General features: G+C 37.9%; 1 protein-coding gene across 1 annotated transcript; it reads right to left on the bottom strand.

The window, feature by feature from the left end:
• Nucleotides 1-7,632: 7,632 nt before the first annotated feature.
• On the bottom strand, nucleotides 7,633-14,198 carry LOC111371693 (probable beta-1,4-xylosyltransferase IRX9H). Its single transcript, XM_022993820.1, has 4 exons — nucleotides 12,956-14,198; nucleotides 8,768-9,017; nucleotides 8,442-8,658; nucleotides 7,633-8,027 (listed from the first exon to the last, which is right to left on the bottom strand). Exons 1-3 carry the CDS (start codon nucleotides 13,768-13,770, stop codon nucleotides 8,485-8,487), a joined length of 1,239 nt encoding a protein of 412 aa, XP_022849588.1. The 5' UTR covers nucleotides 13,771-14,198; the 3' UTR covers nucleotides 7,633-8,027; nucleotides 8,442-8,484.
• Nucleotides 14,199-15,132: the final 934 nt, after the last annotated feature.

The following is a 15,132-nucleotide window of genomic DNA, read 5'->3' as shown; positions in this document are numbered from 1 at the left end:
TTACTAGCAATTTTGAACTAGAACATATCAAAATTTTTAGTGACTCTCAGCTTGTGGTTGGTCAAATTGAAGGGACATTTGAGAGGAAGGAAGAAAAAAGGAGGTTGTATTGTTTGAAAGTTCAAGACCTTCAGCGATGATTCAAGAGTTGTGAAATTATGAAGATAGCTCGAGCTTACGACTATAAGGTCGAAGCATCGTCTAGATTCATGTTCATGGGAGTTGATGGACTTGATAGAATAGTCCATATCAAAATTGTGACATAGCCTATCATTAATCAACCCCTCAGCATTATGCGCATTGACCATGAGCCCTCATAGATGGACCTGAAAATAGAGTTCATAACTAATGGGAACCTACCAGAAGATCCTCGTTTAACGTTTAGCGAAGAGTGTTCTATCTAGAGCAACTAGATATTGTATGACCAGAGGAGTTTTGTTTCGCAGTAGCTTCATACTTCCATATCTCTAGTGCCTTAAACCATTCGAATCATCCGAAGCCCTGGCCGAAGTTGGTATGTTGAAATTATTAGGGAGCTCAACCCTAGCCTTCAAACTTATATGGATATTATTGGCCTACTATGAAGAAAGACGTCTCAAACTATGTTAAAAAATATGATAAGTGCCAGAGGATCGGCAACGTCATCCATTCTCCTATCGAGAATCTTACCAAAATTATTTGGTCAGCCCCATTTGAGCAACTAGGTGTCAACATCCTCTAACAGTTGAAACTTGTTGCAATAGCAATAGAATATTTTACTAAGTGGGCAGCAGCAAAACCCCTAGCAACAATTCACAACATAAGCTCAAGGCCTTCATTTGGAATTCTATTATTTGTAGGTTCGGGATACCCAAGGTCCTCATAACAAACAATGGTAGATAGTTAGCTAATGCACAATTCAGAATTTTTTACAACCTCGGGATTAACCACCGTTTGACATCAATTTCATATCCTCAAAGCAATGACCCATTCGAGGTCACAAATTGGATTATATTGCAAGATCTCTGAACAATGATTGAGGATGCTAGGGGTACTTGGTCTGACGAGTTACCTTCTACATTTTGGACATCCAGAACAACTCATAGGACTACGACGGGTGACCATTTTCGTGTTAGCTTATGGTATTAAAGCTACAATCCTATTGAAACCAGTTTACCTAGCCTCAAGAGGCTTCAACTTGAGGTCTCAGAACATACAACTGAGCACCTCCTACTCGAGGTAGTGCGAGAGCAATCTATCCTAAGGGTTGCCTCTTACCAAAATAGAACTGTAAGACACTTAAATAGCAAAGTTAAATCTTGAAGACAGAGTTGGAAACCTTGTACTGACGAGGCCCGAAGTTGCTGATCACGTCCCTAGTAAGCTTGGGCTTGTTTGGGAAGGACCCTTCAAGGTCATACGACAGATTCGTGGAGGAGCATATAGCCTCAGAGATACTTTGGAAAGACCCCTCCCAAGGCCATGAAATGTTGATAATTTGATGATGTATTACAAGTAGTTCGCCCTATCTTCACTCGATAGATTGTGTTCTTTATTTTTATGTTTATTTTTAGATGGCCGGGCTTGCGTGCCCATATTTATTTTTTAGTTAGTCGGGGCGTACGTGCCTACGTTTATTCTTAGTGTACCTTTAGGGGTCGGGATGATATCCAAATAAAAGTTTCCACTTTCTATCCACGAAGACCTCTAAGCATTCCTCGTGCAAGGACCTCTAAGCCTTACCCTTTATGCAAGTACTTCTAAGCCTTGTCCCATGCAAGCACCTCAAAGACTTACGCCGTCCAAGCATCTTTAAGCCTTGCTCTATGCAAGTAGCTTTAAGCCTTACCCCCCACGCAAGCACACTAAGCATTGCCCAATACATAAACTTCAACCCCAAGTAAAATTTTCGACCACATTGCATCCCAAGCTTTCCGAGCTTAATTCTTTTATGAAAATCTCTGCATAGAGCTCGGGACAATTATTCTACATTAGGCTTAGGCTTGTCCTCGAGCCGAATACTTTGTTAATCCCAGCTTCAAAACTTGAGATAATTATTTAACATTAGGGCCAAGGCCTATCCCTAAGCTTAATGCTAAATCCTAGCCACATAGCTCGGTATAATTATTTAACATTAGGCCTGGGGCTATCCTCGAGCTTAATACTAAATCTCAGCCACAGAGCTCAAGATAATTATTTCACACTAGGTTTGGCTAGTCCTTGAGCCTAATACTTTGTTAAATCTAGTCATAGAGCTCAGGATAATTATGACATTAGGCCTAGCGCCTGTCCTTTAGCTTAATACTAAATCTCAACCACAGAGCTCGGGATAATTATTTCACACTAGGCTTGGCTTGTCCTCGAACCTAATACTTTGTTAAATCTCAGCCATAGAGATCGAGATAATTATTTCACACTAGGCTTGGCTTTTCCTCGAGACTAATACTTTGTTGAATTCTAGCCACAGAGCTCGGAATAATTGTTTGATACTAGGCCTGGGGCCTGTCCTCAAGCTTAACACTTTACTAAATCCCAGTAACATTGGGGTTCGACATGTTCTCGAGCATAGAGCTCCTGATAATATTGTTCAGGATCGAATTAATGCTCGAGCTTAATCCCTTATATTAAGTTTGTCGAGCTCAATACTTCACACCTCTTTGAGAATTGTAAGCTCGAACATGTCGTCGAGATAAACACATTCAACAAAATATAAAAGGATCAATAAATTGAGCTCGCCAAATGCTCATTCATTCAGAAAAATCAAAAACATAAAAAGCCCACACAATGGTCGGGCAACGTACTTGTGAAAATGAAATATGTTTTACATCATTAAGAAGAGCTCAAGGAGTACAGAGTTGGAATGGGGGTTCCTTAATCTAAATCATCATGTTCGGGGACATGGCCGGAGATCATTACATCAACCTTATTGTCCTGAACAATAGTCCAATCTGATTCAGACAGCTCGATGCTATTTGCTATATCAAGGATAGTATTAAGGTCGTTCGGCTGAACGTCGGGGAGCTTGGGGAAAAGGAAAGCTTGGAAGGTATGGAAATAGGCCCCTGACCCATACTCCCCTTAGCAATCTTAGCCTTGTACTCTTAGCATTTTTCCTCGAGCTCAAGCTTGGCATCCTCAGCCTTGCGAATCACAGTCTTGGCTTTTTCATGCTTTTTCAAAAGTTGCTTACGTTCACCCTGGTGATCAGCGATCCTCTTATCCCTGAGCTCCATGGACACCACAAGCCCGATCATTTTATGGGACTCATCCATCCCTTGTAGAGAAAGACCTCGAGCAACACTAAGAGTCTAAAATATAAATAACGAGCATTAAAATTGAGAAAATAGCTTTAAAAGACATTTGTTTAGAATGAGGTCACGATTTACCTTCAGAGTAAGAAGCTTGAGAGCCTTCATCCCCTATATTTTGCCACTATGCTCAGGACAAGGTGGCAATGCTCACAATCCTCGATGATCGAGGCCATAGTCAAAATAGAGTTATCCTCAAGATCGTCAACATTATGAGTATGTTGAAGAGGCAAGACTCGAGGAGAGGACGATTGCTGATGATGTGGTGAAGGGCTCAGTGGGTTAGGTGGTCGAGATTATCAGGACTAGCCAGGCCCTCTCATCGACCGGTTTCTCTTCAAAATCCTCGACCTTTTCTTTCCCTTCGTTGGCTAGAAGCATTAGGTTGAGGAGCCTCGGCCTTTATGTTCACGTACTTACGTAAAGTAGAAGGATTGAAAGACATCTGCAAAAGACATCACAAGCCATTAGAATGACAAAGCATTGGAGAGGTGTATTTAAAAAGTTATGAAGAAAACTCTACCCTTGATGCCTTTTACATCCGCGAGGTCTAACACGTCGTCCCTGTTGATGTCTTTCATGTTCGGCAACAAAGGACCAAGATCCTCGAGCATTTTCCTATCCCGGTCTAATGACTCAAAATATGCCTAACCCTCATGGAACTTGGCAGTGTTTGAGACACCCTACCTCAACCAAAAGGGAAGGTTGGGTCTCGAGCAATTAAATAAAACCATCTATCCTTTCACCCCTTTAACGAGCTCGGCATGGTCGGGACTTTAATCCCATCTCAAGTTGAGAGGTATGCAAAATAAGAGAACTGGGGGAGTTGTTTGAGCCCGAACACCTTGGGACATATGTGAAGGTATGGTATGATGCCCAAATACCTATAGACTATAAAAAGCAAATGAGCATCCTCCAGGCGTAGGGTACTATCTGTCCTAGGTACATGGAATGCTCGACCAACAAACCTACAAAGAAATGGTACAAGGGCCACCAAAATTCGGCCTTAAAAATGTCCCTAAAAATGACAAACTCTCCTTCCCAAGCTTTCACCATTCTATCCTTGAGGTCAGGCGATCTAATGTCGTAGTTGGGCATTAGCCCGAACTCTCTAGTAGCCGCCCTGGCCAAGTGCTCCTTAAACCTACATATCTTATTGAGGGACTTAAACTCGATGTTATTTTGATACCTAGGTTGGGCATCTATAGGCATGGCCATCTAGATGATCGATGTTCCTATGTCCTCTCTACCACTTGAGCTATCAAAACATTGGTCACTCTCACTTTTCTACATCACTCTTTGAAAGAAAATAACTTAAGGTCTTGAACCTTACCTCAAAATTACTCGATGCCCAAAAGTATTTCTAAGGAAGTTGCTCGAACTCAATCTTGTAGAGAAAGATTTACAGCGAGTGAAAATTTGAAAAATGAAATGTAAAAAGGGTATTTATAGGCATGGATGTGAAAGGTCTCATTTAGGCAGTTGGATCATACTACATGACATATATCCAAGGATCCTGTTCATACCGCCATAACTTCACCCGAACACTCAGAGAGTCCACATTAAGTAATCTCTCCGACATGTGTCCTAGTCCTCATTGAAGCTCGACCACTCCTATTATTCAAAAAAATTCTCAACCTATGGCACATCCTTCCCTAAAATCTCGAGCCTTTAAGAACGGATGTATGGGAGCCAGTGATATGGACACTCTTTGCATACTCTCGAGGAGTACTATCCCCAAAGACCATATGCACTAATTCATCATGTATGAAGCCATGGAGTCATCGGGTATAATGGTGTCCTTAGGATAATGCTCTAGGAATAGCGCCATACCTCCAAGAGATTTGGGTGGGAATGTTCTCGAGGTTATATCCTCGGGATTCCCTAATAACTTTGCTTTCCTTTGCTTTGTTTCGATGCCCCTCTTATCTAAGCTCAAAAGGATCTCCCCTTTAAGCAATCTAATCTCACCCGAAGTTTCTCAACCCAAGACTCCCATGTCTAGGATGACTCTATCTCAACAATGTTACTGTTAAACTATGATTGGCCTTTGCAGTTATAATACAAGTCTAACACCCCTTTTCAAGTAGGACTCTTTGAGGTAAGGATGTTTAACTAATTCAGTCTTACTAGTAGTGCACTACCTATCTTTATAAATATAGAGCTTCGGTTCATTATTCAGGTATGCTTTTATATAATTTTCAATTCATAACTTCACACACAAATTCTCTTTAACTTAAGCATGGAAGGAAATGAGAATATATCTCGTTGCCTTTGTTTCAAGTGTTGGAAAATCTCGTTCGTACTCATTCTCAGTCGTCAAGCTCAAAAATCAAAAGATTCGATTTTTGTTAGCATCAATTGGGTTCTTCGTTCTATGGGACTTTCTCAGAGAAAACCTTTTGAGACCCCAAAAAATTTCTCTAAAAATCTCTCGCGTCAAGACGATAGGCCTCCACCCAATTACTCAATTGGGAAGACACCCAAGTTCAAATTGTTAGCCCAACTCCACTACTTATGCAGTGCCCCTTCAGCCACTTTGCGATTCCCACCACCATCACCACCTAAGCATATTAAAGCTTTGCTCTTGAGGCGGCATGGTTCTGTGAAGCCTAATGAGACCACTATACCTGAAGGGAGTGAGTTTGTGATTATTGAGTTGGACAAGAATTTTGGATTCTCCAATAATTTCATCAACCGCTTTGAGTTTGGGGAAGAAGTAGGAAGGGCGTGGGGTTGCCGGGGTGGAAATGGGGGGTTGGAGAAGATGAACTATTTTTCCTTTATTTTATTTATTTATTATTTTTTTTGATTGTTTTGTTATAAGAAATATAAATTTACCATTTTATCCTTCACTTAGCTCTGTTTGGAAGTGATTTCGGAGAGATTGTAATTATTTTTTGACTGTTGGAACTAGACGTGGTCTCCATTTGAGCCGTATTTTTTGACACAACAGAAAACCAAATACCGTTAATGTCATTCTACTTGATATTTGTCAATAATTGGGACTGCATGTACTGACTGTATAATGAGCAAAAATTCATTAAAATCTCTTCAAAATCCTATCCCGGATAGGGGCTAATTTTTTGGGTTGACAAATGAATTAATTGATGAATTCTATTCAATGGACCCCGACTAGGGATGGCAATGAGCCGGCTCGACCCTATAACCTACAAGCTCGGCTCGAGCTCGTGAAAACGAGCCAACCTCGAGCTCGGCTCATTGTTCAGGGGTGAGCTCGTGAGCTCATGAGCCATGAGCTCGAGAGCCTAGTCGAGCCAACAAGGTGTTCGCGAGCTCGTGATTTTTAAAAATTTTTTAAATTTGCACATTTTTTACAAGTCCACGAGCTCATGAACTTTGGCTCGTGGGATTGAGCCTCCTACTCGGCTCGGGCTCTTCATTTGATTAGCCCAAATCGCCCACCAGCCGAGTTTTAATGAGCCAAGCAGCCGAACCGATGAGCTATTCGGCTCATTTGACATTCCTAACTCCAACTACAATCGAAGTGAAAATGTTTGGAATTGTGGTCGCAAAAATAAAATGTTTGGGAGTTATCACTGCAAATTGAAAGATTTGGGTCGTTCCAATTTTCGCAGATTTAAAGCACTGAAATTTCCAATCATTACTAGCTAAACTTCTTAAATAGTATGACGAAAAAATGGGTTTATTATAACTTTATTTAAATTGCAATCTACTCAAGAAACTTCATAGGGACATAATCATTTATGCATTGGAGTGTTTTTCATAGAATTCTTCATCCTTCAATTTAATTCCCTCTCTTGCTCTAAAATGAAAGGACGACTGATTTAGAGAAAGAATAGAAATCCAAATCATTGTTTTTCTCAACTGCTTTTAACTATTTCCATAAGTTGCATTTTTGACACATCCAATCTGACGGATAGGTCCACATAGATGACCATGTCTGGCAACCAATTAAACATGTTGTTTTATGTAGGTTGACGAAGCCCAAATAGAATGTTTATTCCAATTGCGACAAACTGAATTGCCGCCAATAGAATTAACCCAAAAGAGTAGAAATGTTTGCTTCGGCTTAATAAACTTAAAAAGATAAATTTATTAATTAGTAAAAACACTAACAACGGCCAGTTGATTTACACCGTGTAGAAATTGGCCATGAAGACCCACTATCCATTTATATAAATAATTAGGTGCTTTAAAATAAACAATTTACTTATTTTAAAAATAAATCTCACCTTTCTGCCATTACATGTTAGATATCCGTGTTTGTGTGTATATATATATGTAGCTTATCCAAATTGTAGTTGGATTAAGTTGGGCCAAACAGGATACCAAAGGTTCTGGAATTATTCTAGCCTTAAACTGAGTTGAAAACAAAATAGCGCAGAAAATTCACAAAGTTACACCATCAACATCCAACATTGTTACTGACTTCCAGGTTTATTACTCACAGATTCAGTCACATATCAACCCTAGAGCACAAGCTCCAAGCATAATAATGCGTTTTCACGCTATGACTAAATCAACAACTTTTTTGAGTTTTTTTTTTTTTTTTTTTTTTTTTCACCACAAAAAATGAGGTCTCTCTCTCCCCCTCGCTCCCTCCCTCTCAAAGATTTCTCAAAGACAAAAATCTACAAACAATATCCTATGGAGGGCCTGGAGTGATGCTTCCGACCTGCTTACTATGCCTTGGTTCAATGACTTGCTTTGAAAAGAAAAAGCACCACCACCAAAGAACATACTGATTTCCTTTTCCTGAAAAATTGAGTTAAAACAGTTAGTCGACCCAATTTTTTTATACCAAGTGGTTATTTACCTTCTCTGCATATTTTCTTCTATCTTTTTCTTCTTTTCTCTCCAACAGTTGATTAAGGCCTACTTCCTACTTCGTATGCGTCCAAGATTACTAGGACAGGACAATTGAGTAGCATGCAATCTTTCATGTATAAAAGCACGTACTTTCCACAGAGAAACATTACCCAATTCTTTAACCCTTCTCGTTTCAAAATTTTCCACGAGGTCAGGGTTTCTGGTTGTCCAAACTCTCACTTTCTTCCCCCACCCAACCCCCATTTCAGTACGACTATGGTCATCATTATGGAACATGGAAGACCCTAATAAAGATGTCAAGTATGCATTTCAGTAATAGGCTTAAAATATATCACACACCTCATGGATCAAACAATATAGGCGATTAGCATGAGATCAGATTCTATGACTTGGAGGGAAGGACTGCATCGAGGTTCTTCTGAAGCATCCATCCTTTAGGATATACAAGGTCATGAGATTCTAAATGGAGATGCCAGTTCATTATCCTATGACAACCTGGAGGAATGCCTTCCATTTGACTTTCATCTTCTACAACCTGTTCTATGAAAGTTGTCTCCTGCAAATATTCACAATATCAAAACAGGATTTAACAATGCATTTTAAGGTGAATTACATCAATATCCTTAATATTGCAAGCAATCAAAATGAAAATAGATAATGAATACTTGGAACCCCTCCTTCACTTTGTCTAACTGTCGGATTGGATCTGAAGTTGGTCGATGCCATCTCTTGGGATCCCATAGTATGGTGCTGTTGAAGGCAAAGCCTGACATGTCAACATGGAACCTACGAAATCTTTTACTCTTCTCATTTGTGTGCCATCCTATTACTTGGCTTCCATTGCATACAGGACCTTCCAGTATCGTTTTACTTTTGCTTTGAGCCAACATGCCTACTGGCCAAATGCCGAAACGACTGAATAGATCAGATTCACAAGGACAGTCAGAGAAGTACTCATGTTTGCCAGTCGCAATATTAAAAAATAGATGAATTATCAAGAAATTACATAGTGATATAAAATTCAGTATCTGGTCGAGATTGAATTACAGAAATACATTATCTACATCATGCAACCTCAGCTTCATCTTTAACTTAAGATAATTAAAAAGATTATTTCACCAAAGCAAGGTAAAAAGGCAACCCAGTCCATCTGCTCCTCTCAAGCAAAATCATTAAATAGTAGTGGACAAACATTTTTTACTTCCGAATGAACAGCCTAGGTTGACATCAAAAATCAGAATTCTTGAGAGAAACAGGGTTGGTTTATGAGCCTAAAGTTTCTCAACCACTTAATCACATCCAGTACTTGTTTATTGTAGAGTTAGTAAACGGGACAGTAGGTATCTTTGAGCCATTATACAAAATATTAGAGAATGAGTTTAAACCAAGTCTAATTATTCAGTATCTTGGTTGATGATTAAAGTAGGGATCATATAGAATAAAAGTATAGCTTACAACCACGTAGAAAAGGATTGAGTTTCAGTTCTATTCAAAGATACACATTACAGACTTCGTTATTAGGCACTCGCTTAGCATAGCAGAGTAAGTTCCACATTTGATTTGATGTAAGTGTTGCCTCCATAAAAAGTCAAACAACTGAACAACCATCTATTAAGTTTCCTGGAGTATCTTCACCATAAGTAAAACATATCGAAGTGCTTGCTTGGCTAAACTTTTAAGTGCTAACAAGCAGTGGGTCCCAGAGAATGTGTTGTTAAAAAATAAATAAAAATTGTGACCAAAAGAATGTGTAGTTAAAAATGATGTTTGAACAATTTATAAGCACTTAAAAGCTTTGCCAAACATATGCTAGGATTACATCAGAAATATATAGATTATCTCTGCTTGTAAACAGAAATGTTGCGAGTTTAATAATTAGTTTAGTTGTCTCCCCATCATTATAGGTCATTATTTTCTAATCATCGGAGAAGATATTACAAAAATTTGTTTTCAGGATACATTCATATATATGTTGGTCAAAGAATGATATGGAACTTTAAACTACCACTTTAAAAATTTAAAATGGAGAAGATGAAGCTATAAACACAGAAAAAGGTAAGATATATTAAATAAAACATGCGGTACGTAGAACACAATCGAAAAAGAACGAAATTAGAAAAGAAAGATGAAGAGGTGAAAGAGAAGAAGAGGGAAAGAATAGAGAATTTAGAGGGAGAAAGTACGATTTTATTCAATATCAAAATCTAGCTATTACGATAAATAAGCTCCCTTTATATAGGATTTAAACTAGTCCAACTTAAGTAGGAAAATACTAGAAAATCTATAAAATAAAACCCTAATTTCGTTTTTGTTAGGCCTCCCATCACTAGATGAGTCAAGAAGAGTGGAGAACCTACTAGCGGGAAAGACTAACCACATTCTATTGCAGGGCAAGTGGTAAAACAAAATCAGTTAGGGAAATGTTATAAATAGAAGTAGAAGGGAAAGGATAGGCAGTCAGAAATTGAGTGAAAAAGGAGTCATGATAGTTATCTTTTATCTGTAATTCCCTGCAATTCAATCAAAGATCTGTTATTAAATTCTGTTTTTCTTCTCTTCCAGTTTGAGTCCTATCAGTTTCCTAAAATTACTATAAAATTTGCAAAGTAAACAACTAATAAAGTACTATAAAATCTATAAAACAAAATCCTAATCACGTTTCCTATATATATATATATATATATATATATATATATATATATATAGGAAACGTGATTAGGATTTTGTTTTATAGATTTTATAGTACTTTATTAGTTGTTTACTTTGCAAATTTTATAGTAATTTTAGGAAACTGATAGGACTCAAACTGGAAGAGAAGAAACACGTTTTTTATATATATATATATATATATATATATATATATATATATATATATATAGAGAGAGAGAGAGAGAGAGAGAGAGAGAGTGAGTGAGCACCTATGCTCATCTTATACTAAGCACCAGTGATATCATATAAATTTATTGGTGCAATATATATTTAATTCATATATTGGAACTCACAAAATCTTTATCTAACAATGAATTAATATGGTATATATGTATGTGTGTGTGTAAATAAGGTAATGGTAAGTCCCATAAATGTAATGATTTACCAATTAAATAGTCTTTCATATCATCGGTGCTTAACATAAGCTAAGTACTGGTACTTTAGAGATCATTTCCCTATATATATCCATCTCAAGGCCCTCCGTCATTTGAGACACATTCCAAGTAACAATCCTTGCAAATTTTGAACCCAAACCACACTGGCTTTCTTGTATTGCTTTGGCATAAGGTAAGAGAGAGAACAAGACCCCTCTTCTTTTCGTCAAAATGCCACCGATCTGAACTTGATGAGAAAAGGAGATGTCTTTTAGGATAGAAGAGTGAGAAAGAACAATCGCAATAGACTTGTGAAAGAAACCAAAGTGGAGGGGGGGGGGGGGGGGGGTCAAGGTAGTAGATTTGTTCGGAAAGCCAGCTCAAGACCATGTCTACGTCGGGTTAAATGAGGAGTTTGCCAGGATCACTAAATGGTCACAACATTAGTAACAAAGGGTTTGGGTATTTTGGAGAGTTGAAAGTCAGAGAAAATTGGGAGGCAGAGATTGGTGTTTGGTTTGGTGGGGCGCGAGGAGGAGGGAGAGGACGATGAGAAAACCATCAATAAAGACCTATACTGCCCACTAATGAAAGGTTGAAGAGCTTAAAAGGAGAAAAAAAAAATGCAAATGGAGCATATGTTGAAGACAGCGCCATGTAATTTATTCAAAGAAAATAAATGTTAAAAGCAAACATTTTGCTTCTCAAAGTAAGGGAAATACATGCTCACTCCAACTAAATATTTACTCGAGTAAGAACAATAGGTAAGAAAATCTACTTAGATGTAATTTTTTCTAAAGAATGAAATACAGGTGGGTAAACATAAGGTAGGTGATTTAAATTCTCAGTTGCATTCTATGAAAATATTTCTGCCTAAAAAATAAGTAGAAATAGAAATGATAATCTAGGACTATATTGATGCAGGCAATTTAGTATTCATTTAGTTTAAGTATTTGAGAAACTACATGCTACAGCTATGACTTAACTCGGATAAGGGAAGGAGAAAAACAGAAAGAAAGAAAACTTAACTAGGATAAGGGAAGTAGCATAAAAAATTTGAGTACATTGAAAATTCAGCAGCCCACTAAAACAATGTATTTATTATGATAATTTAAAGAAGCATGTTTTCTATTGGTACACTTTTACTTTCCAGAAGTATATTACAGGGGTTAGACTTAGCCCCCGTTTGGCCCCCATTTTGTGGAAATGAAAATGGGTTGAATAGTATTTTTTTTGAAAAATGAAGGGTTGAAAAAGAAGGAAAAGTTTTACATTAACGTGTAATATTATTTTATGGAAGATTGTATGGTTGAAAATAGGAAAGATAAAAATGAAATGGAAATTAATGGGGGGCCAAACGGGGGCTTAATTTTTTGCATCTCTACATGGAAGTTACATACTTGACAACCATGTCACATGTTCCTTCAACATTCTTCAAACGAGGTCTCTTTGACAAAAGTCAACAAATGTTAATGACTAACATATACCATCCAATGCACAGATAGTTATCCCTAAAGTTCGCACCATAATAATTTGAGAATAAAAACATAGCAATATTTTAGGAAATGCTAATGTCTTATAGTCTACAGCCTTGATTCTTTATATCATTTCCCACATTCTAAATCCTACAAAGCCAAAAATAACCAACTTTTTCATGTTTCATTATTTATTTATTTATTTTTAATCTAAATCTCATGGTGTGCAGACAATTACAATGGTGTGAAGTACATTATTTTTGTAGTTCAGAACAAAGAGTGCATGATAGCTTACTCGATTTCTCTGATGCTCTCAAACAACTCGAGGGAGTAAATATTGTCATCATCTGCAAAATACACCACTCCATCAAGCCTGTGCCACTCAATATGCTCGAGCGCAGTGTTCCTCTGGTGCACTCCCCTGTCCTTTACATTAGTCAAGTTCTTCGAGCACACCAAATGTCGATACATTACTGCAGTCTTCCTCAAAATATCTGCAGTTTCCATGGATGCAGCATTCATCTCCACCACAATCCACAAAACTGGTGGCCTCACTAGCCTCAATACTTGCCCTAACCTATTCAAATAGTATGCCTGCAGCGCCCTGTTATAAGTAGGTGTCACCACAATCAGCTGTTTCCGAGGCACAAAATCCAATATTTTACTATCCTCATTCTCTCTGGCCTTCTCAATAACCTTTAATTCCTCCATACCCACCGCGAAATCGTTTTCCCTAGGCCAGTCAACTACATTTTCGACATTCTGCTTGATACTCAGGAAGGGAGGTTTGATTTCAGAAGCGAAATCACTGTTTCTTAAATCACGGTTCTTCATTTCACTTAGATCATTATTAAAGGGGGCCATGCCAAGTAAAAACCCTAGGAAAAAGAACAATAAGCAGCGATAAAGTGATTTTTTCCAAGAAAAGTGATTATTTTTTCGAGAGTGCTTTTGGATAAAAATTCCGGCAAGAAATTTACGGAGTGGAGACAGGGTGGTTTTGGTGTTCGATAGAAACTTCTGAGATGGAGATTGTATGGAAAGCGGAATTGATCCATTTTGGTATGGCCGTTCGTGGTACGGCGACAGTGTTCTTCGAATCGAAGCCATTTATTCAATCCAAATCGCATCGAAAAAGGAAAACACAATCGATTCAAATCACAAGAATCAAATCAGCAAAGCAGGTGAAGATTGTATAGAGATAGACGAACGAAATTTTCTCGGGTACTCACCCAAATCTGAAGTGATACCCTAAAATGAAGCTGATATAGAAAGAAAAACCGACTTGAAAAATTGGAAGAATTTACTTAAATTTTTGCTTTTCTTGAGATTGTGTAAAAGTTGAAGAGGGCGGAGCGGGGCGACGCGGCTGTTGGGTTCAAACTCCGGTGGTGGAGGTGGCGCCGAAAAAGGAATTGCCGCGTTTGGTTCAGATAAACAGCTAGAGTTGACTGTATCTAAAATGCGTTGTTAGGTGGGCCAGCTACTAAATGCCACGTGGCATATCGGATGATTTGGTAATCATATAGTTTAAAATAATGTCATTTAGCACGAGTGTAGGACATTATGCAAGTGATTGGATATCTTAAATGTAATTTATTTTTCTACTTTAAATATAATTTATCAATTAATAACACTTACACGTCGTCTAAATTGATGCTCCAATTCTGCTACGTTGCCCGAATCGATTGACCTACGGCTTGACAGAATGAGGTGGTCTTCTGTTTTTCTTTTTTTCTTTTTTTGTTTAATAAACCATATCATTACAATTTGAAAATATCGTGAGGTAAACCGGCCCAAAATATATAACCCATTTCACCCTCAAATAACCCTCTTCAATTCAGATTCTTCCTTCTCTCCATAGAACTCATCGACGACTCTACTCCAACGATGATAGAGACGCCATCTGCTGCAACAGAATGCACGTTGTCGAAATACTCAACCTTTCCTTTATTTCAGCAAGAAGCCTGGCCGCTTTTCGTTGAATCGTGGACGCCACAACCCATCTTCTCCGACCAGATCTGCAAAAACTCAGTATATATACATATAAGTGAAAGGCAAAGTAGAACCCATCACAAATATTAAAGCTTTGGAGGTGAAATTGTAAGAGGGTTGGACAAAATTTGTGTTGGCCATGGCTGTGGGTTTTTAACAGCTTGTCAGGGCCGCACTGATGTTATCGACTTGTTTCTCCGTCGTGGCCCCAAAGTCGACATCAAGGACCGGTGGGGAAGCACAGTATGCTTGCCTTTATAATTAACGTGTAAAACAGAATTGTTAATATTCAATATTTTAATGTCAATTAATTAAGTTGGAGAAAATTTATAAAAGCTTCAATTTTTTTTTTCAAATTAGTTATTGACAATTTAGTGATTTATAATAATTTGGACGAGTTCATCACTTATTTTCGCTCTAATATTAGAAGCTATTATTTGACGAGGGTAAAACCTGAATGATTATGAGATAGAAAGT

This window comes from Olea europaea, chromosome 22 (assembly GCF_002742605.1).
Source record: "Olea europaea var. sylvestris chromosome 22, O_europaea_v1, whole genome shotgun sequence".
In the NCBI taxonomy this organism is placed as follows: Eukaryota; Viridiplantae; Streptophyta; class Magnoliopsida; order Lamiales; family Oleaceae; genus Olea; species Olea europaea.
Note: the sequence above shows the minus strand (reverse complement) of the source record. Positions and strands in the feature narration are given on the sequence as shown.

What these genes read in the sequence shown, in the direction of transcription:
- LOC111371693 (XM_022993820.1), bottom strand. Translation starts at nt 13,770, where the DNA reads ATGGCTTCGATTCGAAGAACACTGTCGCCGTACCACGAACGGCCATAC. An exon ending in GAGAGCATCAGAGAAATCGA is followed by an intron (nt 9,018 to 12,955) that starts GTAAGCTATCAT and finishes TGATCTATTCAG; the next exon opens with TCGTTTCGGCATTTGGCCAG. An exon ending in AAGTGAAGGAGGGGTTCCAA is followed by an intron (nt 8,659 to 8,767) that starts GTATTCATTATC and finishes GAATATTTGCAG; the next exon opens with GAGACAACTTTCATAGAACA.